We start from the raw sequence: 24972 nt of genomic DNA, 5'->3' as shown, positions 1-24972 counted from the left end.
AGAGAACCTATTGCTTGAAATTTCAGGTATCACCAGTATTTTTCAATATCATAATGAGAAGTATGAGAAAATGCATTTGCATTTCAATTCTGCCTGTTGCTTATATCTGTAAAACAGGAGGGCAGGGAGCTTAAAACATTTCTTGCTCCCAAAAGGGAGGCTTAATAGAGGATTTCTGGTAAATGGGTCCATCTCACCTCCCTAGCTGAACCACAACATTGCCAAACGGCACATTCTGTGAATTGCTCCCCAGTGGGATATGGTGGAGGGGGGGGGGGTGGGCAGGCAAGGTGAACTATTGGAAGCCTCCACACACCTTAACAAAGCATACCTTCTATTTTCAGTCAGTCCAGGCCCCCAATGGCCTCATTGCAAATATGTTTGGACCCATAGAGGGAAGGAGACATGACAAAATTCTGGCCAGTCCAACACATCGCCCGAGAATTTCCTAAGGTTGGTTTTTGCCAACTTCATTTTAGGTGCACTTGAGGTATGTTTTGGTGATGGTGCAATGGGTTCAGGCTTCTCACTTGTATTTTGCTTTTGGCTGTTTTTTAACCATAATTTCACATCATGAATTTGTTCTCTTACCATATCGAACCATGGTCCTTGGGTGTCCACTTCATCTCCTACTTGAGAGTCATCGTCCAAGAGCTTTTCGATTTCCATCTGCAGATCCTTTGCTTTCTGCAATCTCGTAACAATTGAATCAAGTTTTTCTTCCACTCAAGCAATTTCAGGCGAGTCGGACTCAATCATGTTTCTAACAGCGTCAAAATCCCTTTTCATCCAGCCTCTCAACCCAGTGTGAGCTCTCTTCAGCTGATCAATTTGTTTCGTCTTCATTTCGATTGGCGTTGGTGACAAACGAAAGGAAACAACACTCGAGGCTAGTGATTAAACACGTCGCGGGTCACCATGTTTGGACTCCATATTTATTCGAGCACATATTTCTACAACCCCTATAGGGGGGTACAACAATTCGTGCAACGTCACATCCGGGTTACAAAACAATACAAAACGACTTATCTAGAATGTTCAATTTGTCACACAATGTCACGTCCGATCTCTAGTACAAAACGGCTAGTCTAGAAAGTCCAGCTTTCAACAACCCCTCCCCCCTTTTCAATGATGCCAAAATGGCACGGTTTTGCTCCTTCATGCCTTCATCATTGCTTCGGGGGGGAGGGGGTTAACTGTTTCTTTTTATTCTGTCCAAGATTCTCCGAGATTCATGCTGGTGTGACTAGGTGTGTTATTTATGGTAATGGAGGGACTATTGTAGCAGTTGCACACTTATATCAGAATGCAAACCTTACGATGAAGGCATACCCAGTAGAGATTGAAAAAAGTGATTTCTATGACAGTCAAGTGCTATTTTAAGCGTTTTACATACTTAAAACAAAAGATGCATAAATGCGTGCGATATTCAGAGTGAAATTGTCAAGTTCATACCTTAACTTAGTCGGCTTTCTGTTCTGTTTGAAGAATGCTTTTGGAATTATTGCATGGGAAATTAAAAGTAGCATAATGGTTCTATATTTCTGCTTCTACTTGTCAAAGAAGTATGTATGTAGTAGTTCACAGTCCAAAAGTTCCGATAATGAACTGCAACCAGCCAAAGTGAGAAGCGTGTACTTAATAACCTACAGCCAAGCTGATCTCAGCATTTTCCCGGACAGACAGTCGTTCGCAGATGGCATTTGTGAGGCGGTTTTGAATTGCGAGGGAACAAAATCAAAAGTAATTCAATGGACTTGTAGCCAGGAAAACCATAAAACGCAAGGGAAGTATTATCACATGGTCATTAAACTAAACAAGATCAAGAGGTTGCTGTCAGTATGGCAATATTTAAAGAACGAGTGGAATGTTTATGTTCACTTTTCTAACCGGCCCACCAACTACTATTTGGCATGATTGTACACCACCAAAGAAGATGAAGATTTCATCCAGTCTGCTGGCCATCCAGATTTAGGCAACTCAGGTCCACCTAGAACTATGGCCGCAAGTCAAGTGCAGGGAGGAGGAAGAGAATTTGGGAAAAAAAATGGAGGAGTGGGAGGGGGGAGGGGAAAAGGAAGGCCTGCTATAAAGATCCCTATTGGTTCATTCCTGCGGTCGTCGGCAGCCACAACATTTTGATTGGTTAATTGGACAATAGGATGGGTTTGTGAAGTAATGCAAAAACAACCAAAATGGTGGCCGAAGTGGATTTGCTAGTGAGAGCCTTGGCTGATTTGAACGTTGTGGCTCGTAGTGAATTCAAGTTAAAACCAGAGCAAGAAGTTGCAGTAAAATCTCCTCTAGATGGAAAAGATGTATTAGCGGGGTTGTCCACAGGATACGACAAAAGCCTCATACATCAAATGTTTGTTCGCGCCAAGGACTCTGAACTGAATGGTAAAGCAACGATTCTGGTGATTTAAATCTTCATCAACTCTTGTGCTGCATACAGCTTGCTCATTAAAACTACAGTTCAGCTGCATTTCTTATTTTGCGACCACAAGATCTACAGCCCTGCTCTGAAAAGTTTTCGTCTCTCGTTAGTGGAAACCCAATCGAGCCGCAACACTCGGCTAAAATCAACCTGACACTTTCTTCTCTGCCCACTGGCAAAAACAGATTTTCAAATGAAGCTCATCCTCCTCCAGAAGTAAAGGTTACTTCACAAAATCTGCAGCTGCTGTTTTTTTGAATGTCTATCTTTGGTTTTCTTTCTCTTTTACAAACCTTTGTGGGAGTTTATGACATTACACGGCCTGAAGATTTTCTCACAATGCTCGCTGCTATGAATACTTTTTCACACCTTCCCATGTAAAGTCATTCATGCAGAAAGGCGCTCGCCTTATTCTGATTGGTCATTGAACTGACAGCTCTGTTAATCTGATTACCGTAAAACAGTAGGCGGAGATGCAAAAGAAGTGGCTTTTGTAGCAGGCGTTCCCTTCCCCAAATTCTCTTCCTCCTCCCCCACCCCCTCCCCTTTATATGCCTGCTACAAAGAAGTAAGCTAACAAGACTTCAGATCTTGGAAAAATGTCTGCAAGACCCTTGCACGACTGAGTGTTACGGCCGGTGGGCGGAATGCGCTCAACAGCTACTTATTTGGAACCACATGCCAATTGAAGTTTTTACAGAAGCTGTGAAAAATCTCCTGGAACAGGGGACTGGAAAATTTTGCAGCATTTTAATCAAGGGCCCTGCCAATTCAGGCAAGACATTTTTACTTAATCTGTTAAACATTGTTTACAAGTCTTTCACTAATCCTGCCACATCCACATTCGCCTGGGTAGGGGCAGAAAAGTCAGAGGTCATTTTCTTAAATGACTTCAGAGGGAATACACAGATTATGCAGTGGGACGATTTACTATTGATGCTTAAGGGCCAGCCAGTGCATCTCCCGGCTCCAAAATCACACTTTTCTAAAGATCTGGAATTTCACAATGACACCCCAGTTTTTTGCACCACAAAGTATGATTTTGTATACGTCAAGGGAGGGGTCATCCACCAGATGGAGACAGAAATGATGGCAGTACAATGGAAGGCTTTTCAGTTTCAGAGGCGGATTCCGCAGAACGAACAATTGTCCATTCAACCATGTGCTAGATGTTTTGCTGAATTCATTCTACGGCGATAAATGAATCAATCAGTTTTTTCGATGAACTAGTCAGAAAGTAATTGCTTGCCATTTGTGTATTCATTGGTCAATTTCACAATGTAAGTTATCAGTAGAAAAGCAATTTTACTATTGAATTGTAAGACATTCATATAGAATAGAATATTGAATGAAATAAAGTAATTGTTAAGTTGTCAAGTCAAAGGTAAACTACCTTACACCACTTCTTTACGAAAAGTCGCAATAATAAAAGAGAAAAGGAACAATAAAAAATAAATTTGGCTTGAGCAAACTGTTTAAGAGAACAAATTTCCCTAAATAAGATAAAATGAACAGAAAAAAAAAAGAAAAAAAACCAAAGGAACTAGACGAGTGTGATAGATGAACTCTTGTTGCTCGTGGCATTTCACCTGTCATAGGTTTTGCGCGCTACGCTCAAGCGCCAGCAATGCAGAGGCACAGTGAACTGCGCTATTTTAAGGAAAACAAATGTTTCATTGGCGATGTTTGTTTGTTAATATTTTATTTCTGTTCTAAAGATATTTTTGTGTTTGAAAATTGAAAACAAGTTTTGTTTACAAATTTGTGCATTGACACGATTTCCAAACAATTAACAGTGATTTTAAACAATTTTCAACAATTTCGACTTTAAAAAAATAAATAACAAACATTCATTCATATTTTATCTAAATTAGCCTGAAACCGTGATAAATCGTTAAAAAATCGTCACAAACAAGCTTAAATCGTGTGGAATATATCGTAACAGTCACAAAAACGTCCAAATGTAATTTAAACATAATTCAAGTACCCTACACATCTTAAGATTCAATATTTCAGTCTTTTGCCACTATTCCATATTATGCCAGCCACACACACACTCATAGACTGTATAGTCCTATCTATCAGTTGCTGTGAAATACCATGGATTGTTCTTTGTACCCTTTCACAAAACTGTTCTTTTAACTCTCATGTTATGCCTCTTTCAAGCGCATCTTTTGCCAACTTCCTTGTGACAATGTGAAATATGTTCTCTATCGGATTCAAATCTGGACTTCACGGCAGGATTTTTAAAAGTTCACAATGAGAACAAACCATAGCCTCACGGGCTGCTTTGCTGTTTCGTGAAGGATCACCGTCTTGCAGCCAAAGTCGACTCAATCCTTTGCATGATCGTTCAAACATAGTGTTGAAATGCTGGTCAATAAAAGATGCGAAATAGTTTCCATCCATTTTCTCGTATCTTTCACAAACTAGCACTCCTTTGCCCTGACTTATTGCTACTATGAACTTGGCCACTTTTCCCCCATTCTGGATTTACTGCCTTTTGCCAAACACCCTTGTGTCAGGCCTTCAGATCTTTTCCTCCATACTCTTCCTTCCGGGGCGCAAGCTTGGTCCAGCGGGTTAGTCTTGTACACAAATGAGACACCACCCAAATAGAAAGCAACAGAGTCTGTCCAAACACTCGGGGAGTATTCTGCTTGCATTTTTCGGGCAAACTCCACTCTCAGGTCTTTGTCCGTCTGACTCATTAGCCCCTTTTTGCATGCCTGGAGGAAGAAGTAACCATTTCTATTTAGTAAACACCTAACAGTTCGGTCAGTGAGATGACAAATTCCTGTATGCTCCATCAGCCATCATGAGGAAAATGAGCACTCTTTGTCCCTCAGTTCTAGTATACTTCTAAGAATTAATACCTCTTGTTCTGGAGTGAGTTTTTTCTTCCTTCCACCAAACTGCCTACGGTTCTCTGGCACTTTGTCTTTTACACTTGCTACCGTATTTTCCCGTGTATAAGTCGACCTTTCAAGACCTAAAAATCAGTCCAAACATTCGCCCTCGACTTATACATGGGTCAAAACTTGAGATCCAAGCGCCAGTCAAATAATTAACATAATAATTGTCTTTCAATGTTAACAAACATGTGATAAACGGCAGCACAGTTTACAACGTACGTTCGCTTAGCGATGTCTCTCCATATCAGAGCTTCAAGTTAAAATCCATCAACATTTATCCGTTAAATTTTAACCTGAATCTTGTAGACACTCACTGGCTCAATTTTGTCATAAAGAACCAATATTTTTCCTTTAAATAAAGCTGTAGTATAGCTGTCGGAGAAAATATCTTTCGCGCTTGGAACTTCTCTGCTTGGTAACCTGGCAGGATACGAGTGCGATGACTTCTGTACCAGTACTTGACCGATTTCAAGGCTTGACTACCAAGTTCCCAACACACGCTTTGCACTTTGTTTATGGTGTCGTTCTGAAAGTTGTGAGCTTCTTTGGTGTTTTGCCTGTCTTATAAAGCCACTTTTAATCTCTTCGCACTTAAAAAGGCTTGTTTGAAATCCTTACGTTTGATTTTTGTGAGCATTTTACAAAAATTATCATCGAAAAGTCTGCATGCACATGTGTTGCTAAACTGGGTAAAACGCTCGTATACGTGCCATAATAAGCTTTAAAACTGCACATTGAAACATGCTGTGATTTGTTTACATATCTGTGGTAGCTGAAAGATAATTTTAAGAAATACAAGATAAGTTTTCCAAGAAATTCTTACCTGGAAATTAAGAAAATCTAGTTTTTGGCCTCAAAAATTGGGGGTCGACTTATACACGGGATCAACTAATACACGGGTAAATACGGTATGTGTTGAACGCTTGTTTTGGAAATTCTACATCATAGAGCAATTTCGTCTAGCATGAGATATGTTGTACTTTTAAGCACTCTAATTGTAGCTTTTGTTTCCTCGGGTATTCTTTTTTTCCCTGGCATGTTCTAAGATATTTCTTGGTGATGACAATGTTCTTTCTCACCTCCTCTGCTATTTCCAAAAGTCGCATAATAATTTATTGTTATGTATTCTCTATGTTGCCGAAAATACCCCTTGTGTAATGCCTTAACTTAGGGTACACATGTACCCATGTTTTTGCTCCTTCGTGCCTTCATCATTGCTTTGGGGGGGAGGGGGTTAATTGTTGCTTTTTATTCTGTCCAAGATTGTAGCTTTGGTCCTCATCAATGATGAAGTGTACTCGATTAAAGGTTGTTATTTTTCCTTACAGGATTTCCTTACAGGAACGGATAAGCAAATATGGTCATTTTCCAAATGAGAATATAAATCAAGAAAATAGTCAAGTGGTGAAAGGAAAGTTATGGAGGTTTACTACTAGTCAGTGACTGCCATTTATCTCACCTTTCTTCGCTTTGCTGGTCCTGGTGCTGGTGCTGACACTGGAACTATCATCAGCATCCTTGTCTGAGCTGCTACCACTGATGTCATCATTACTGGAGTTGCCATCATGCTTCCTCTCTAAAACAATTGAGAAAATATATGTTATTTGAAAGCAATTCAAATTAAGGACAGGATTTTAGATGAGCACAGCTGCTGAGCATAGTATAGTGGCCGATATCCTGACTGCTAAGCTAGTCGAATTTCAGAAAGTGTATTATCCAATGCTACTGTTTCTAATAATAATTGTTGCAATGGTTTGTTGTGATGTAACTGATGACTTAGTATGTGGTGTGCACATCCCAAAATGTTGCTTTTATTTATGGATTCACAAGAAAAGGCATATACAGAGGTGAGAAAGTAACATACAATTAGTATCTACAATAGCTTACTGGCCATTCCTGTGAGTGCTGCTGCCCACATTTCCAGACCTTTCTGTTGATCCTCTTTTTCTTTCTGCTTCTTGTTTTCTTTTTCTTTGGTCTTAACTTCCTGTAGGTCTTTTCTGTATTTGTAAATGTTCTCTAATAGTTGGTTGAGTTGAGTATATTCCTCCTCACTACCAGATTTGATGACCATGACATCAAATAAATTAATGAAACATTCCCTGTATCCACGAGATTAAAAAAAAATATGCACGCCACCCACATTAACAACATATAGCCACCCATAGAAAACCCGCCAAGACCCGAAATACACTAGAACTGGCGATATAAGCTTAACAACAACAAACAAACTGACTAAAACATGAGCAATGAATGAGCGGGAAAACCGAAAACAGGCAAAAAAGAAAGACAAATAAAGGGTTGCTGCCCTTGTCCCTGTTCGCAATTTATAAGAAACACACATAAGGGACAGAAGTGAACGTATTCTACCTCGAGCTCTCTGTGTTGAGCTTGTCCCACAGCTTGTTGAGGTACTTGTGCTGCAGCTGGTTGAATTTTCTGAGCCACGTGTTCAGCAGCAGGTAAAGCCACCTGTCCGGCAAATTGTTGAACTACTTGAGCTACTTGACCACCGACCGCTTGAGCTCCATGAGCTGCTAGTTTGTCAGCTGGCTGAATTCCTTGGGCAACCGGTAGAGCAGCTTGAGCCTGAGCTCCTTGTCCCACAGGATACTGTACGTCTGCCATAAAGTTTTCGTCGTGAAGCAGTAAGGGAACTTGATAGTGTCCTTTCTCTGCTTTATAAATACCGCCTGCAGTTATTTTCATAAACTTCAAATCCTCCTGAGACATTGCTGAGTTAGTTTCTTGATTCTCGGAAAAGTCCTGTTCGAACATTCTCTTGATGGTCGAAGGAATCATTATCTCTTTACAGCTCTTCAAAGGGAGGAACTTGCTAGTCGATTCTTCTTGGCTCAGTATCTCTCTTGTGGCAATACGATGGCATTCGGCTGTCTCCCCAGCATCATCCTCATGTTCTCCGTGGCTTCTAGCTCCTATCACGCCCCAAACCAATGTTGTGCGTACAGCATAGGGGTTGTTTGACTTTCCAGGGACTATGTATCTTGGCTTTAAGGCACGAACGCAGTTGTTTCCAATTAATAAGCCAATGCTTAAGTGCTCTTCGTATGGCGGGATTTCGTCTGCAATTCTCTCTAGGTGCCCATACTTGCGTGCAGTTTCAGGACAAGGAATCTGTCTGTGTAGGCCTGGTATGTGTCTTCTGGTGTATGCCTTTGGGAGAGGTATGTCGACTTCACCGTCAAAGGGTGATACGACCAAACCATCAATTCTTTCCTTGTCAATTTTCTCTATGGCATGCATGGTGCCCAGCTCTAGCTTAATTGCAATACCAGTTAATCCAAGGCTGGTCATTACGTCATTTGTAACAAAGCAGGTATCGCTCTGATCATCTAGCACGGTGTATACCTTTACTCGACGATCTGGGTCACTCTTGCGGTGAATCCATACTGGGAGGATCATCAAGGTCATAGTCTCACCACAGTTTATGCAATTGTTCATAGCTCTGACAGTTTCCTGCGTGTTTTCTTCCCTTTTGACTTCTGGTGGGAAACGATGGAGGACAGTTGTGTGTGGCTTCTTATGCAACTCGCACTGGGTTTTCTGCTTACAGTGTCGTGCCATGTGACCTTGACTTAGACACGAAAAACATATTCCTTTGGAGATGCAAAGTTCTTGTCTTTCTTTGACTGACCTTCCTAAGAAGTTCTTGCGTGCGATAAGCGAGTGTTGGCCTTTACACAACGTACACAAACTCGTATCCGTGGGAGTCTTACATGACGCTTCGCTGCCTGAAGTAGCTAGGGTGGTGCCATGTCGCCTCTTCCTATCTCTTCTATCGTGGCTTCGTCTGATCCTTTCGATAGAGGGGTTTCTTTCTTTCTCTAACTCTTTTCTTGTTGAGGTCAGAGCATTGTGTGAAAACACAGGATGGTTTGCATCAAGGGATGCTCTTGTGTAAACTCAAGGAAATTTGCGAAGGAGTATTCACCACACCTTGCCTCTACTTTCTTCGCACTTGCTCTCCACTTGTTACTGTAGTAGGCGGGTAAGGGAGCCGCAAGCTCTCAAATTGTGGAGTAACTCTCGAGTTCCTTTAAGTACTTGATGGACTTCATGGTCTCTTGTGTCATGACAGGGAAATCGCTGAATTCCTGTAGCTCTGTGCTGGTGATGCATGGTGACCAGTTTTTCAGTTTGTCCATGTAGGCTTCATAGATTCTAAAGGGGTCTCCAAAACGTTCTTTCAGCGTTTTTCTAGCTCTCTGGTATATGTCTTCTCTCCACAGTCCTAACAGACTGCTGATCGTCTTTTGTGCTGCTCCACACGTGTACTCGCCAAGATAATAAAGCTTGTAATTAGGCTTAACAACTTGGTCTTCTATCAGGGCATGAAAGGCATTTTCCCATTTCGGGTATTCTAGGATGTTTCCCTCGAATACTGGAGGCTTTGGAACTGCAACGGTCATTCTTCGCAGCAGTTCAACTTGTGTTTTCTGAATTTTGGTGTTCTCTTCTTGAATATGCCAAAGTTGAGGATTGTATCGCTCAGATTTGGTCCTCGTTGCTGATTGGTCGATATCTTGCAGAACAAAGGCCGGTGTGTTTACGTCTAGTCACGAGGGGAAGTTGAGCGATGTTCTCGCACCTGTACTTGTGATTCTTTCATTCAAATCTGCTGCCTGGGATGGCGTTGTAGTGGGAACAATGGGATCGTTGATTTTGTCATGTCCTTTAATTTCGTCAGGAACACGGGAATTCGCCTTTATTTGCTGGAGATTAGGGCCGGAAGTGCTTAGCATCCTTTGTTTTTCTGTTTCACCGAGAGAATTTGTTCTGTTTGTTGCTTCTTGTAGAGCAATAGTGTCATTTAATTCGGATTCTTGGAGTATTTTCTGAATTGCTTCGGCCGAGGATAGTTCTCCGTGTAATTCTTCTTGCTCATTTAAACGCTCTAGCTCTTTCCCTTGGAGTTTTAATTCGTCTTGCCGTCTGTCGATGTCTTGATGCCTTTTTAGCATATCTAATTTCGCCTTAAGTTTCGCAGTTTCTATTGCTGTGCGCTTCGAGGAGGAGGTTGAGGACAATCGAATGGACAAAGAAGATTTCCTGGAGCGTAGTGATCTTTGCGAGGAGAGTTTGACTCTTTCTATTTCTTGGTCCTTTATTCTCACTTTGAAATCCGCTAAACATTCTAAAGCTACGGTATTCAATTCGACGTATTCGTCTTGAATCTTTTGTTCTCTTTCCGCGAGTTTTAATTTAATTAGCAGATGAGTCACGTTTTCATGTACGGCTTTGCAGTTGTTCAACTCAGCTTCTAAGCCGTCTTTGCAGGCTTTAAGTTTAACCAGATCCGATGGCTCTCTTAAGCATTCATAGATGGCGTCTATGCGGGATTGGACGTTTTTACTGTTCTTTCCCTTTTCTTTGTACCAATTTCTAAGTTGAATTGTAAACCCTTTTCGCTGTGGTTTCTGTTGCGACGTTCCCATCGTTCTTCAAATTCTTCTGTTTCCACGTTGCTATTTTCTTTGGGGCTTTCATAAGCACGTGGTTCTTCAATGTTTTCTGCTTTATCAGGTTCCATTGTCTAATTTCAGTTCATAACTCTAGTCTTTGGAATTTTCTTTCAATTTGAGTTCTTAGTGTTCGTTTAACCCTTGTTGTTGACTGTAACAGTTTCTTAAGTCAGAATTGAAATCTCGTTCTCCCGGATTGTTTGCACGCGCAGTCGAAACTCCTTAGAACACCAAGCCAGTTTCAGAGAACAATCTTTCCTTTATTGTCTTTAATCCTAATCTTGTGGCCTCAGGCCTTTTTCATACGAAACAAAGCAAAGTGGTCAACTGAAATAATTACATCGAGAAATCACTAAATATCGTTGCATTTTTAACTTAGAAAGTAATCACAATGATTATGCCATGTGCTCATGCTAATAGAGAGCCTTGAGAGCGTTTGAAATCTAAGTTATAGTTCTCACCAGAATCACCAATTTACGTAACAATGTAAATATCAACATCAGTAGATTGTAGCTTACCAACGTTTGCAGGTCTTGATTTTCCTATGAGAATTTCATTCTAACTTGTTTTACAATCTTGAACAGCAGGGGCCTTAGCTTGAACTGAATGTGGGCTATGTTCGGTAAGCACTTAATGCATCAATCATGGTAACGTCAATCAAATGGGAAAATATTTGCAAACTTTACTGGAAGCGGTTACACAATATACTGCAATAAAATGAAATTATATAAAGTCTGTCATGATCTGGCTATCGCAGGGGGGGGGGGGGGGCTATAGCAAATTCTACATTATTTTCCTAGTATAGATCAGTCCTTAATCAAAGAAACGTAACCAGATGGAAATAATGATGTTTTCTTCATTTGCTTTCTTCTATTGTAGCACTCAAGAGCTTCTTTTTTGCTATGTCTTTCTGGAAATTGACTATTAAGTGGCTCACATGCCTTTGCAGTGTATCTTTCCAGTATTTAATTTAGTGCTGATCTTGGCATTGAGTTTTTTCATTGTGTTGATGTAACCTGAATAGAAGAAATGTGCCAATACAATTTCCTGAATGTTGCAAACATGGAGACTTACAAGTGTAAAGGGAAAAGCATTTTAAAATTGTGAATTTTATCATCATCATCATCAACTGAACTGAGTTACATGTAGTATGTGATTGAGGAGCACAGAAAAAAGTAGTTTCAGGTTTTAAAAACTTACCATAAGTGGGAGGACATGCCACCTCTCGAACCACTTCTTCTCCCAGTTTAAATTTAGGGTATGTTACCCGTGTATACTCCTTCCCTTCTTTTGATAGCTGTGTTTCTCTATGAATATTCTCATTAAAATGTAGGCTTGCCAGAATGTGCCTGTCAAAATACAATGAAGATGTGGAAAAATAAAATATTAAATAAACATGCTTCTGCACAACATTATCTGCATAGTAGGCTTTGTATTTACAATGTAAAGGTCAACAAGACATGTTGAAAATATTAAGATTGTCCATGGTGCCATTAGATGCAGGAGTAAACAACGTGATCATCTAAACCAGAGCACCAATCTGCAAAGAGATCCAAGCCAAGAGTAGTAAATCAACTTTGGGTGCCAATAGTTTAATGTGGCATGGAAGCCAATTTTTGTATTTCAAAACAACATCTCCATCACAATTTTCCTTCAACACAAAGAAGTGGGGGTTGCTAATATTGTGCAATTCTGTTTCTGCGGCACCTAACCATGAACGGACATCATAAATGACGTCAACGAACTCCACATATGGAGGAAGGTGTGTACCCCTGGCTCGCCGCTGTCATCAATTCTAAAATTTAAATAATTGTCATAGCGTGGTAAAAACTTGAATAACCAAAATAAAAGATGAAAGATTCTCTGTAATAAGTACTTTCTCGTGAATCACCGGTAGGGGGACAAAGATAGCGAAAAGATCTCAATAAAGTAAGCAGCATAAGAAAGCGATCTCATGTGCGTTAGAAGCAATAATCATATTAGCAAAAATTTTAAAAAATGTTTTCCTTGGCTGCGGCCTTACAGTTATGTTAATAAGAGTTTCATTTGATTCCAAATATATCAATCAATATCCTGATCTTGTTCCTTGCAATGTCCCCAGCAATGCAACTGAAAAGCTGGTCAATATCTTCATGGGTGTGGCCAGGCACGAGGAAGTTGATTTTCACCTCCAAAGAAGGAAGGATACACATTGCATAAGCTTAACGGAGATCATATACTCAGTAAGATTGTTATGAACAGGACCCTATGTAAGAATGCGGTGCTTGCATAAGCATACATTTCATGCTGAACATTGATATTAACATTTACAAGGTTTCAGTGGTAAAATATTTTACTGTTTGATGCAAAAACCAGATATATCCTTTGAAATGGCTCACTACAGTGAGAATCTAAATTTGCAATAACTGTGTTACTTGATTACCTTTAAACACTTTGTACTTTATCAAGACTGGAAGGAAGATGATGACAAATTGATTTTTGTATCTTCCCCAGCAGTTATCCATCTGTATGTAGAGAACATCTGGAATGTATTCCATATGGGACAATGTTCAAATAAAAATGTTGATGGCAAAGTTTAAATCGTGTTCCCACTGGTGAACATCAATAAACCCAAGTACCTTCCTACCATGGTTGATGACACCTGCAAAAAAAACAGTTATTATAAGTGCCGTTAAATTGTATAAAACCTTGCAAATTACTTTATAAACTGTAGATAAAGGTCATTATTAAGCTAACCTCCAGATTAAAATATCCAATCCCAGAAAAAGACCTGAAAATAACATTTACTCTGATAAGCACTGTTCTTTAAAAGGTTTTTGAGGTAAACAATAGGCAATCCATCCATCCATTTAGGTCATCTATCAATGTCATGAGTCATATAGAATACTGAATTTCAACAACAATACAAAGTGGTACATGAGACCTGTTAAATGCGTTTTCAATCTCCAGGCACTTGCCGAAGACTTGGCTTGATTGAGTAGTGCAGGAACAAGAAGCTTGTTTTGATCCATTCCGTCAATAATGATCCATCTTTAGCTTTCCCTCTATGACAATAGTACTTTTCTCTTTCTTCCCTGTTAAGCAAACATATACATTGAAAAGTTCTACAATTAACCAAGAGCCTGTGAAATCATATTCCACACATTTTTAATTTGCAAATTCTGATGATAAGGCTAGAAATAGTACCTCTGTAGATCATTGTGGTACTTATATAGGTTATCAAGGTACTTTCTCTGAGTCTTGTCCATGGTCTTCTGTTTTTCTTCTTTCAGGAAAGTACAGATGTCACATTTCATGAGCCTCTTTACCTGCCAAAAAAACATCAACAACAAAAATATGTCAGTGAAAAGGAAAAGAACTGACTGACCATATAGAATTTGAGATTAAGCCTTGAAAGGAAACCAATGTGCATTTGGCTCGCTAATTTGACTGCTAATAAAGACCACTCAAAAATGGACTGACAAGTATTAGCTAAAATGATTTAATGAAGGTATGAACTTTGTCATTGAATACTGTACAGCATTTTGTTTCTTTGAGTGCAGCCCTGATGATGACTTAAAAATAGTGGATTTTGGTCCTTGACACCTTAAGTGAGTGCAAAATCCGTGATTTACACCCCTGAGTGAGAGGGCAATCATTATCACTGACCATTTCACAGGGGAGTCCCCACCCGGGGCATTAACTATATTATCGTCCCTTTTACTGATCAAGAGCGGTTGGGTTTGGCTCTAGCTCACCTTTGGGATAAGCACATCTGGAAAGTCCAAGTTCAGGATACGGCAAAATTGGGAGTAAGAAATAACTTGTTCACAAAGTTGTGTTAAATCATCCTTTAGGTGACCATACAGAATTCGATTGTCGAGGTAACTGGGAAGATTGATGACTAAGGTGTCACGTATTTTATCCCTAATTCTGCTGAATGACAAGTGCATCCAAGCTTTTGCTCCACTCGTCTTGTGTCATTGCCCCACGGAATTGTACTGATTTTCGTTCTCGTAAATTACCAAACCATTCAGGAAACATTTAAATACATAAATAAATAGATAAATAGATAAATAAATAAAGATAAATAGATATATAAAAATATCTATCATTAAATAAGTAAATTAATTAATGCAATAGATCAGTCCATTGAACAAAGTTCAGACCAATGGTTATCGAATAGTAAGTAGGTCAGAAGGCCCTGTTCAGTAACTACAAGCTGGTAATCCAGTTATATGCATATAAAAGGTTTACACACACAAACGTACACACGCACACTTCATTTTAGCTGAATTTAGAAATTGATGTAAATGATGTAAAACGGATCCGCTGGTATCATTGAGCTAATCTAGGTGGATCAGTTATTGAGTAACACAGACTACACCTACCTTACCTGTTTCAAATGGTCACAAAGGTAATCCAATATCCATTGCTGTTGATTCTGCTGGGACGTCATTAAAAATTTTCTTCAAGCAATGAGAATGTCAGCAAAATCCATGTTTTGTAAGCATTCCTTTTAACAACAGTTAAATGTAAGCACTAGAAAAGAAACAAGATCCAGCTAAATAGTCTTTTTTTTTCTTTTGGAGGTATTGTAAGGGATGTTGTGCTTCCGTGACTTGTTACTTGTGAAAGTTAGATGAAATCCCATTCAGGTTCACCTATATAAGTATTTCAGGCCAAGGGTAATTTGCTAGTCTGACTACTTACATTTAGTACTTCTGTTTGTCCTTGTACTTGGTTACTGTTACATTAGATGAAGTTAACAAATTTTGTCCAAATCAGCATATTTGTGATCATTTCTTGGCAACAGGTGTTCATTACCAACGTACAGCATTAATATATAGTTAAGATTTTACCTTCTGTTGGAGAAAGCATGGAAAGATCTATGAATGGTTTGTGCTTCTTGGTTGTTGGCCCCTTCCTTGAAGTTACATCATATTGGTCTTCTAACAAAACACATTTAGTAGTCTATAGCTTACATTAAGGTGGCTCAAAACATTTTCCAGCACTGAGATTTTGATGGGTTGCAATAACCACTTTTTATCACTTGATGTTACAATCATGGTATCTCAAAACTGCCCAATCGTTGGTCAACACGTTGCTGTCATTTTTGTGACAAAAAAGGTTACCATAGCAACAGTATGACCTGCTAAAAACACCCTTAATTATGGCTTTAGGGGCTTATAATTCGAAAACAACACTTAGATATTACCAAATTTGCAATCAGCATGATAAGATGTACCTTTTGGGAAAGTTTAAAAAAAATTCTGTACTTAGGGTTCAGAGACACCTAAAATTCTTGAAAATTCTTAAACTTGAACTTTGATCTAGTGTGTAATCCCCGGCAGGGTGCGCTTGTAGAGACAGATTTGACATTAACTAGCGACCACTTACATTTCATTGAGTTACGATATGATAAGATACTTTATTTAACGTGGGGTTTATGCTCAGCTTAATTAGCTAGTTCACAGGTAATCCACTACCCTAGCATAATACAAAGAAATTAAAACTAAGAAATATACAATATTGATCATAAAACTATAAACATAAAACTATAAACATAAAAAAACTAAAAAATCGGGAAAATCAAATTACAATAAATTCCATTCAACTGATTACAATCAAAGCACGTTTCCACTGTTGCTTCTTGAATAGCATCTGCAAATTAGTAGAAGAATATCATGCATGGTGCACCTTCCTAAAAGATTAATATGATTTTGAAAATGAATGAAGTGGACTGTGTAGAATGCTTCAGATTTTTCTGCTGGCACCTCCAGAACAACTGCCCTGGCCTATATTAGAATTGCTGTTTCAAAAGAGAATAAAATTGTTCCAAAAACCTGTATTCATGATTTGCCGTTTCAGGCATGCAGTCCAATTATTTTGACCTCAGCATGCGGTGAATATGTTCCTTGCTTCCTTTCCTATATCCTACGCTGCATTATGACAAGCCTGCAGAACAAGACCGCACAAAAACCCCCTTAATATGAAACATATACAGGTCAAAATTTTTACAGTTTCCATGACTAGGTGTCTGTTTTTTCATCCACAAAACAAAACCAAACAACCAAAAACTCAATGCTACCTCATTGGGAAGGTTTTTTAAATACTGACCTACCTGAAGAAAGGTGCTGGCATTTATTTTTCAAAATTTGAAAAATCTAACTTAAAAATCTGTATACAATATCCAATAGATAAGAATAGAGAAAATGACTAGGTAGGCAGGAATGGAGTGCTGAACAGGGAATTGACCGACTCCAACAATTGCAACCAGGGTTCATACAGAAAATTGCAACCATTTTTCAAGGACTTTTCAAGGACCGAATTTATTTTTCAAGGACCCACCAATAAATGTAAATAGTGTAATGTTACAGGTTAAATAATGTAAATAACATGCACCTTTCAATTAACAGGATTTTAATGCCTGAAGTTTCTCCTCCATCTTCTTCTCAAGGTTCTTTAGTTCCTCTGCCTTCTCTTTGGACGTTTTTCTTAGAGAATTTGACTGTGTCACAAAAGATATATCTCTGGTCGATTCAGCCTTCTCAGACAAATTATCTGCCGACTTAATTAAAGAGTCAATGTCCTCATTCATTCTCCTCTTTTTCTCTTTAAGTTCCTCAATTTCATCCAACAAAGACTTCCGCTTCCGACTTCCTTCTTCAGATTTCTTGTTCTGTCGTTGTTGGTCCAGGTACCTTTCATAACGTTTTCTTGCTCCTGCACATGAGGTGAGTAAAGGCTGGGTAAGAGGTACATTCAAGACGCCACCAACAGCATTTAAATGATCACACACAAGGCGTTGAGCCACAAGTGATTGATTTGCTAGATTCTCAATTTCAAGCTCCTTATTCACTGAGAAACCTCTCTCTACTGAAGCTTGACCATGAGACAGGACTAAAAGGAGCTGTACTACTTTAAACAACTTCTAGTAAGACTCGGTATTCATATAAGTGCTGAACAGCTCATCTAATCTGTCAGTACTAAATTTGAAGTTCAAAAACTTCTCAGATCCAAAGGCTGGTATGTTGTCCAGAAAACTAGTGTACTCCTGGATTATGGCATCACAGTCACTTTCTTTGATCCTTCTGACATTCACAAGTTGGGATACAACCCTTTTAAACCTGGATATGGACTGGTCTGCATCAGAAGCCATCTCTCCGGGGTTCAAAGCACTCAAATTTCTCACCAAGGAATATGAAGCAGGACATTTGGTCAAAAGCTTCTGTAGAAGTTCTATCAGAAAGGTCTTGCACTGCAATCTGAATTCCAAAACTTGCTTTTCACTTGCTCCAACAGAGTCTTTTAGTACCTTTTCAGTTAAGAAACCAATGTCAATCTTTTTGTAGTTTACATGGATTTGTTTATCGGTGACGTCAAGTTTGACAAGCTTATCAGCAGTTGTAGCTTCTGACAAAACTTCTTTCTTCATAAACCTTCGCATTAATGATCTTAGGAGGTTGCACAGTTCACTAGAAAGGAAGGGTGTTAGGGGTTTGTCACTTTGAAATGTAACCAAAAATGGTTGAATTTGCCCTGCTACACACTTGAAAAATTGCAATTTAGCTCTGATTAGTTTGTCCTTGGTAGCTTCAACAATTGTTTCATATGATTTGTTCCCTGGTTTTGTGATTTGCTTGGATTCAGCAGCTCTCACATACTTGAGTATGTCCTCCCATAGTTCTAGAGCTCTTTCACAAACAGTCTCATTCTCCAGCCATCTGTGATTCACAAACTTGAGGGGCAACCTGGTGCTGCCAGAAATCTGTAAGAAATCTTCCCGCCTTGCAGGTGAATCTTTAAAAAGATAATAAAGGCTTGACTGCAATGCTTCCACTTTCCACTCTGCTGCAGTTGCTCCAGTTTTAAAGCTATTGTGCACAATGTGGAGTCCACATGATCCTATGTTTATCAAAATTGTATCAAAATCATCAGATAGTTTCTTCTTCATATTTGTAAAGAACTTCCAATTAACATTAGGTCCATCCATGCTGATTTGTACCAGGTTGCAAATAGGAAGTCCACTGTTCACCACACTGTCCTCAAAATGCTTGACCATATCATTGGCAGTTGCATGACCCAAAAACTGTGAGCCAAAGTAACGTGTGACAACTTTGTCACCCTCCCAATAACGAACGTGAATGTCCATTTGCTTCGATTGACTCTTCTTATTTAAGCTCTCATCAAAGAGAATCGTGAAATATCCTTTTACAGCTTTCGTCAACATTTCCTTTAAGTATTCGGCTAAACCAAAAACACATAGGTAGGATGTTTTTCTTGATCTGCAAGTAAATTTTGCAGCTATTTGGCTATCAGGAAACATAACACAAACAATTTTCTCAATGTTTTCATTAGAATTATAAGAACAGTGACTCGAAATGGTTTTCAAAGTCCACAATACCTCAGACTTCAGTACATCGTTTCTGCTAAAAAACTGAGAAACTGACCTCCCAGAGGATGGTGCAACATTTGTGGCTGGAGGCGGTGGAATGTTCATCGGTGCATCTTTGTCAAGAGTACCAGTATCAACCTTTTCCTGATTCACAGTTGCTGCGGAAATCCTGCTCTGAACCTCACAAACTTCTTTCGCTAAGTATGGCTTCACAGGACTTGTTGTTGCATTCGACTTTACAGATGTCTGATGTTTACTTCCTGCCATGTGCGAACGTAGTGCACTCTCACCCATCGTTGTTAAAGCGATAGTTTTGTTGCACACTATGCATAATGCTTTCCGCAAATCGCCTTTTACTTGCCTGACCCATTTATATTCTTCCTTAGTTAACCATTTGGGGTTAAATGTACACTTTCCAGGCATTTTTTCAGCAAATACCCTCCAACAACAGAACGTTTTGAAAAACTCCGCAATTACAACCTCCATGTGACATGTGCATGAGCATGACAAGCCATACACACAACCGCTGGTCAATTTGGTTTCGGCTCGCAGTTAATCGCAGTTTGGCTCACATTTCGGTTTTGCTTTTGTGTCTAGGTTATTCTTGCGACAAAAAAATGAAAAAATACTCTGATCTAAACAAAAAACTTTCTTCGACCCCTAAAGATTTTATGTTGGAGAAAATTCAAGGCCTTTTCAAGACCTTATCAATGAATTTAAGGACTTTTCAAGGATGTATGGAATTCAAGGACTTTTCAAGGACTCCCTCTAAAATTCAAGGACTTTTCAAGACTGTGCGAACCCTGTGCAACTGGAAGGACTGTTCAAACCATAAATGTAACAGAACTCCTTACACAACATTTAATTTAAAAGAAGTATTTCATTTCAGTCTAATATTGACGATAGATTTGCTGCCATTCTCGCTATTTCTATCAAACTCTACAATAATTATTCATGATAAAATTAAAATTTTGGTCGGAAAAGAAGCAATTAGATAAAATTGCAGTTTCGCATAGAGTCCAACTACCTCGATGCAGTTTCTAAGAACCCAGACCTCCGCCATTTCTGAACACACCCACGAGACCGGCCACTATCCTATCTGGAATGAGGTCAAGTTTATTGATCGAGATCCTCACTGGTACACACGTAGGGTCAAGGAAGCTATTTACATAAGACTTCACCCTAACAACATCAACAGGGATAGTGGAATTGACATTCCTGAAGCATGGATACCCACGATCAAGAAACACAACAACAGGAGAACGGTACAACAGCGGACCACTGAGGGAACAGCTACTCGCCGGAATAATGGAACAATAGGAGGATCGAAATGCACCAATCACAGCCGACCTTTGTGATATAAATGATACTGTGCAATCAGTCGACCTTATCGCCTGAAGAAGACTAGCAGTAAGCAGTCGAAACGTCGCGATCTACATCTCAAGTGACTACATCGTGAGACAAACGATAATACACTTTATTAGTAATTGTTGTTAATAAAATTACTATATCAAGTACGTGGTTATTGGATAATAATATTTAAAAAAACTAAAAACCGGGCAGAGGAGTCGCCTTTTTTTTCTTTCTTTTTATTCACGTATTGTTACCACTAGTTTTGTCGTTTGTTGTTAAACCTGTTTTAGGTATTTTAATGTAAGAAATTATGTAGCTTTTTTCCTCTACGGTTATTTTGTATGTTATTCTGTATGTGAACAAATAAAAAAATAAATAAAAAAAGTTTGTTTAAAAAGAATTAAAAATGGTCACAGCGTGGACAATTATATCCTGTGAACAGTCTCCCTCAATTGTTCCAGAATAAAATGGGAAATTTGAAACCTGTAGGGTGTTAATCCTTTCCCTCAAGCTACCGCTCTTAGTATTTGCACAACCTTAGACTGCAACTAGGAAAAGAAGACTCTTAGCAAGTTCCAGGATAAGATTTAGAACTTACCACTCAAAGAAGTTTGAGCCTCCTCATCTGATTCAGGAGTATCCAACAACACTATAACTTGAAATTTAACATATGAATCCACAAGCATTGATGTGTTCCCACGTCAATTGCAATTAATGATTAAATTTCTGGGAAAAAAAAATCCGCTCTTCACTGCTAGCAAGATAGACTTTATTTTAGAAAACTCCCAGCCAGACATACTGAGAATTTTGAATACCCAGTTAGAAAAATGACAATTTGCCTATTTGCCAGCCAGCATTTACGAGTAACATTTAAAATGCCAGCAAGTCACTGGCATGTGAAAAACTGTGCCATTCAGCGTATTGGCTGCATTAAAAAGAAACACATTGTTTTCAGACCAATATTCAACAGCCAATCTTCTGTTGATTACATCTGGGAATAAGTCAGTATATCTTCAACCTCTTATTTTTGCCACCATGAGCATAATTTACACCTTGATTATGTTCAATGGTCTTATGTTACTTTAAAACAAGCCCACTTACCATTTGTGTTCTAACTGGATCAAACAAGGTCTCCTCCAGTACCTTGTGTCCCAACAGCTTCCACCATGGTCTTCAGACGGCCTCAAAGTTGGACATTTGTGTGACAGTTGGGCGGTTGCACTTTCTAAGCACAAACAAGCCCCGCCGTTACGACAAAGCACTTTCACGTTTATGGGAAAAATGTGAATGTAATTTGACCCTCAATTCAGAGTCAGCAAGGACACCCAACATTCTTCCAAACATAAAGCTACTCAATTCACCATGCACTTATTGACATTTTAAGTGCCCAATAATTATTTGTGTGTTCCTTAATCAGCTTTTCCATTTTTACATGTTAAGAAAACCAAGGTGGATCTAGGTAATACACTCAAAGGGTATAAAACATTAAATGCCAGAAAAAGGCACAGTCATTGGACGTTCTTGATAATTTTTTATTTTTTTATTTTTTTGTTCTTGATAATGAAGATTTACTGATGATGAAGAGATCAATTGCTAGGAAAGGCACAGTCATTGGACAATTTTGATAACAAAGATTTAATGACGATGAAGAGATCAATTGCCAGGAAAGTCGGTCATTGGATGCTCTTGATGGTGAAGATTTAATGCTGATGAAGAGATCAATTGCCAGGAAAGGCACAGTCATTGGAGAATCTTCATAATGAAGATTTAAAGATGATGAAGAGATCAGTTGCCAGGAAAGTCAGAGTCCATGTCTTGATCTGATCCATAACCCTTAAATCGAACCTTGTACTTATAGCAGAGTGTATCCTTAGACAAGCGCCTTTCAAGTACGTCTTCAACTTCATAGAAGCCATCATCGATCTTAGAGCTGGAGCAACTTTGAGAATCTTTTTTCACCAAGGATGGAGATGGATCAAGTGAGTTATCATGGAGGTAATTAAAGGACAAAATTCCTAGCTTTACGAGATGTGCTTTGGATGCAGGATGAGGGGTGTACATTGTACTTTCCTCGGAAACAGGCTGCAGCTCTACTTTGGTCATGATGCTTGCTTGGGACTTCCAGTTTGTAAGTAGTGTATCCTCCAGGACACAATATAAGTCATGTTCACAGCAAGAATACAGTAAACACCGAATATGCACAGGTGAGCCATCTCTGGTAGATTCCATAGCTTCAACTCGTCCAATATGGTCCCAACGTTTGCCTTTCTGTGTAACCATCAGAGCAACATCACAATATTTGAAGATTTCGTAAGTGGGATTTAAGGGTTCTTTTCCTGGCAGATACTTGGATGCCCAGTGCCTCTTCTGATGACATCTTGACACTCTTGGCAACAGAATTTTGATGGCTTGGGAGACGTGAATGTAGGTCAACTTTCCGTCGACATATTCGCTTATCTTCCAGTTCTTACCTTCCTTTAAGTCCACGTCATCTTCATCCACTATGTCTATGGGTCTTCTGTCATTGTGGTCACTTCCAATTTGAACCTCTTCTCTTGTCGTCTGCACCTCATCAGATCCATCACAACATTTGGACTCCAAGTCTGGGATGGAAACTTTGGCAAATGATGTGTCCAACTTGTTGAAATCTTTGGAAGGAGGTCCATCTACCAGTGTACCCTTTTAGCTTGCTGTAAGAATATGGTTTCTCCCAATTTGCTGTTTCCTTAAGCAAGTCCACACATGCTTGAGGCAGGTATTTTGCAAAAAGCATGTGGCCCTCTTCAACCCCTTCTCTGTGCACTTTCAGTTGTGCGTTCTTAAATTAGGAGTATACATTCTGGTAGACATAGTTGGCAACGTGCTTGTTTTCTTGGAAAGCAAAAGCAATCTTCTTCCTTTGTTTGACGCCTTGACATTAGCTTCAGATGCAGCAAGACGCTGTTTTGCATTTTGATTAAACTGCACTTTGGAACTTCTTTCTAGCATGTTGTGACAGGTTGAATGAGCATCAAGGGATTGCAACTCTGGTTTTACATTACATTTCTCCAATGGTGCACTCTGTAGATTTTGTCCTAGAATCGTAAGGAGACACCTATGTTGGTCCAAGGTCCTTGAAATGCAAAAAGATTGCCAGTTGATGAACCACGGCTGCTGTGAAAAGGATCTTGGCAGTCTTGTAACAGCCATATGTAATAAATTTTCCACGTTTGTTTGGATTGATTTTGGCCTTAATCTTGGAATGGAGAAGCATCTCCTTAAATTCAAGCACCTTTCTCCACAACCGAAAGATGGTTATGCCACAGGACACAGACCTCTGCACATCTTCAGGTGAGCTAAAGTTTGGTACACAAAAGGGTTCTATCAAACTGTACACAGCTCTTATGTACAGACTAATTCTACATGATTCTGGAATGTACTTGTCGGGAAGATCAGCAATACAAGTGATGAAAATTCTTTGACAGACATCAGAATTCTGACCGCAAAAATAAATGAGTAGCAAGTCTGTGACACTGAATCCACAATCCAGTCCTGAATACTAGCATCGATGCTTGAGATCTTGAAGATGCTTTATGGTTGCTGGGATTGTGGTCTTGCCATCTTCTTCCCAGAGGGTCAAATCTCGAGTTTTGTACTTGAGATTTTTTAGAAAGCCTCTGTTCGTGATCGTAGTCTAAGTAGGCTATGGATGGGAAGTACCAGTAGTAGGGCAAAACAAACTATTATTTGTCAATGTCAAGACCAAGTATAGGACCCCTTCTTTGATCTCCTCTTCCGTTGGTGTCATCAGCCGAATTGCACCTGCTAAAGAGAACCCTGCAGAATACCCGATCAAATTCAACAGCCCTGAAACTGTCGTAATAACAAGTTTTTCTCAGAGGCTCCCAGTACTTTAAAAGATCCTTTGCTTTGTACCTGCGATGCCACATACAATTTATAATAGTAGACTTCTCCATAGATGCTAAGGCAGTAAGATTGTGAACTGAAACAGTCTTGGCCAATTTTTCATCTTTCATTAACTTATCTGTGAGCCTTTTCATTGCTTCAAAATTGTCTGGATCGTGCCATTTAGAGTCCCTTGAGGAATAAGAATGTTCTGATCATGCCAAGTACTCGGGTCCAGATTCCACACACACCCTACAAGCACTACTTCTCTGCCCTTTTGCTTTCGGGGTTCAAGGTAACAGACATCAGGTGCTGTCACTAGTTTCATTGATGGATAGGCCTTGAAAGGTCAAGGTTTGATTCCTGTCGGGAACTCAGAATTTTTCTTTGTCCCACGCTCATGTCATGTTGATTAATTCACCTTCACATTTCATTACCGAGCTTAAAATTTACCATCTTTATTAACTTATCACTACTCACGATGAATTTGATAGCCTTGATCCTAGCAGTATGCAGGACACC

General features: G+C 39.3%; 1 protein-coding gene across 1 annotated transcript; it reads right to left on the bottom strand.

The window, feature by feature from the left end:
- Positions 1–13052: 13052 nt before the first annotated feature.
- On the bottom strand, positions 13053–20253 carry LOC145500981 (uncharacterized). The gene has a single exon (XM_081480554.1). The coding sequence runs from the start codon at positions 19696–19698 to the stop codon at positions 17749–17751; it is 1950 nt and encodes a 649-aa protein (XP_081336680.1). The 5' UTR covers positions 19699–20253; the 3' UTR covers positions 13053–17748.
- Positions 20254–24972: the final 4719 nt, after the last annotated feature.

The sequence above is a fragment of the Orbicella franksi genome, chromosome 10 (assembly GCF_964199315.1).
Source record: "Orbicella franksi chromosome 10, jaOrbFran1.1, whole genome shotgun sequence".
NCBI lineage: Eukaryota > Metazoa > Cnidaria > Anthozoa > Scleractinia > Merulinidae > Orbicella > Orbicella franksi.
Note: the sequence above shows the minus strand (reverse complement) of the source record. Positions and strands in the feature narration are given on the sequence as shown.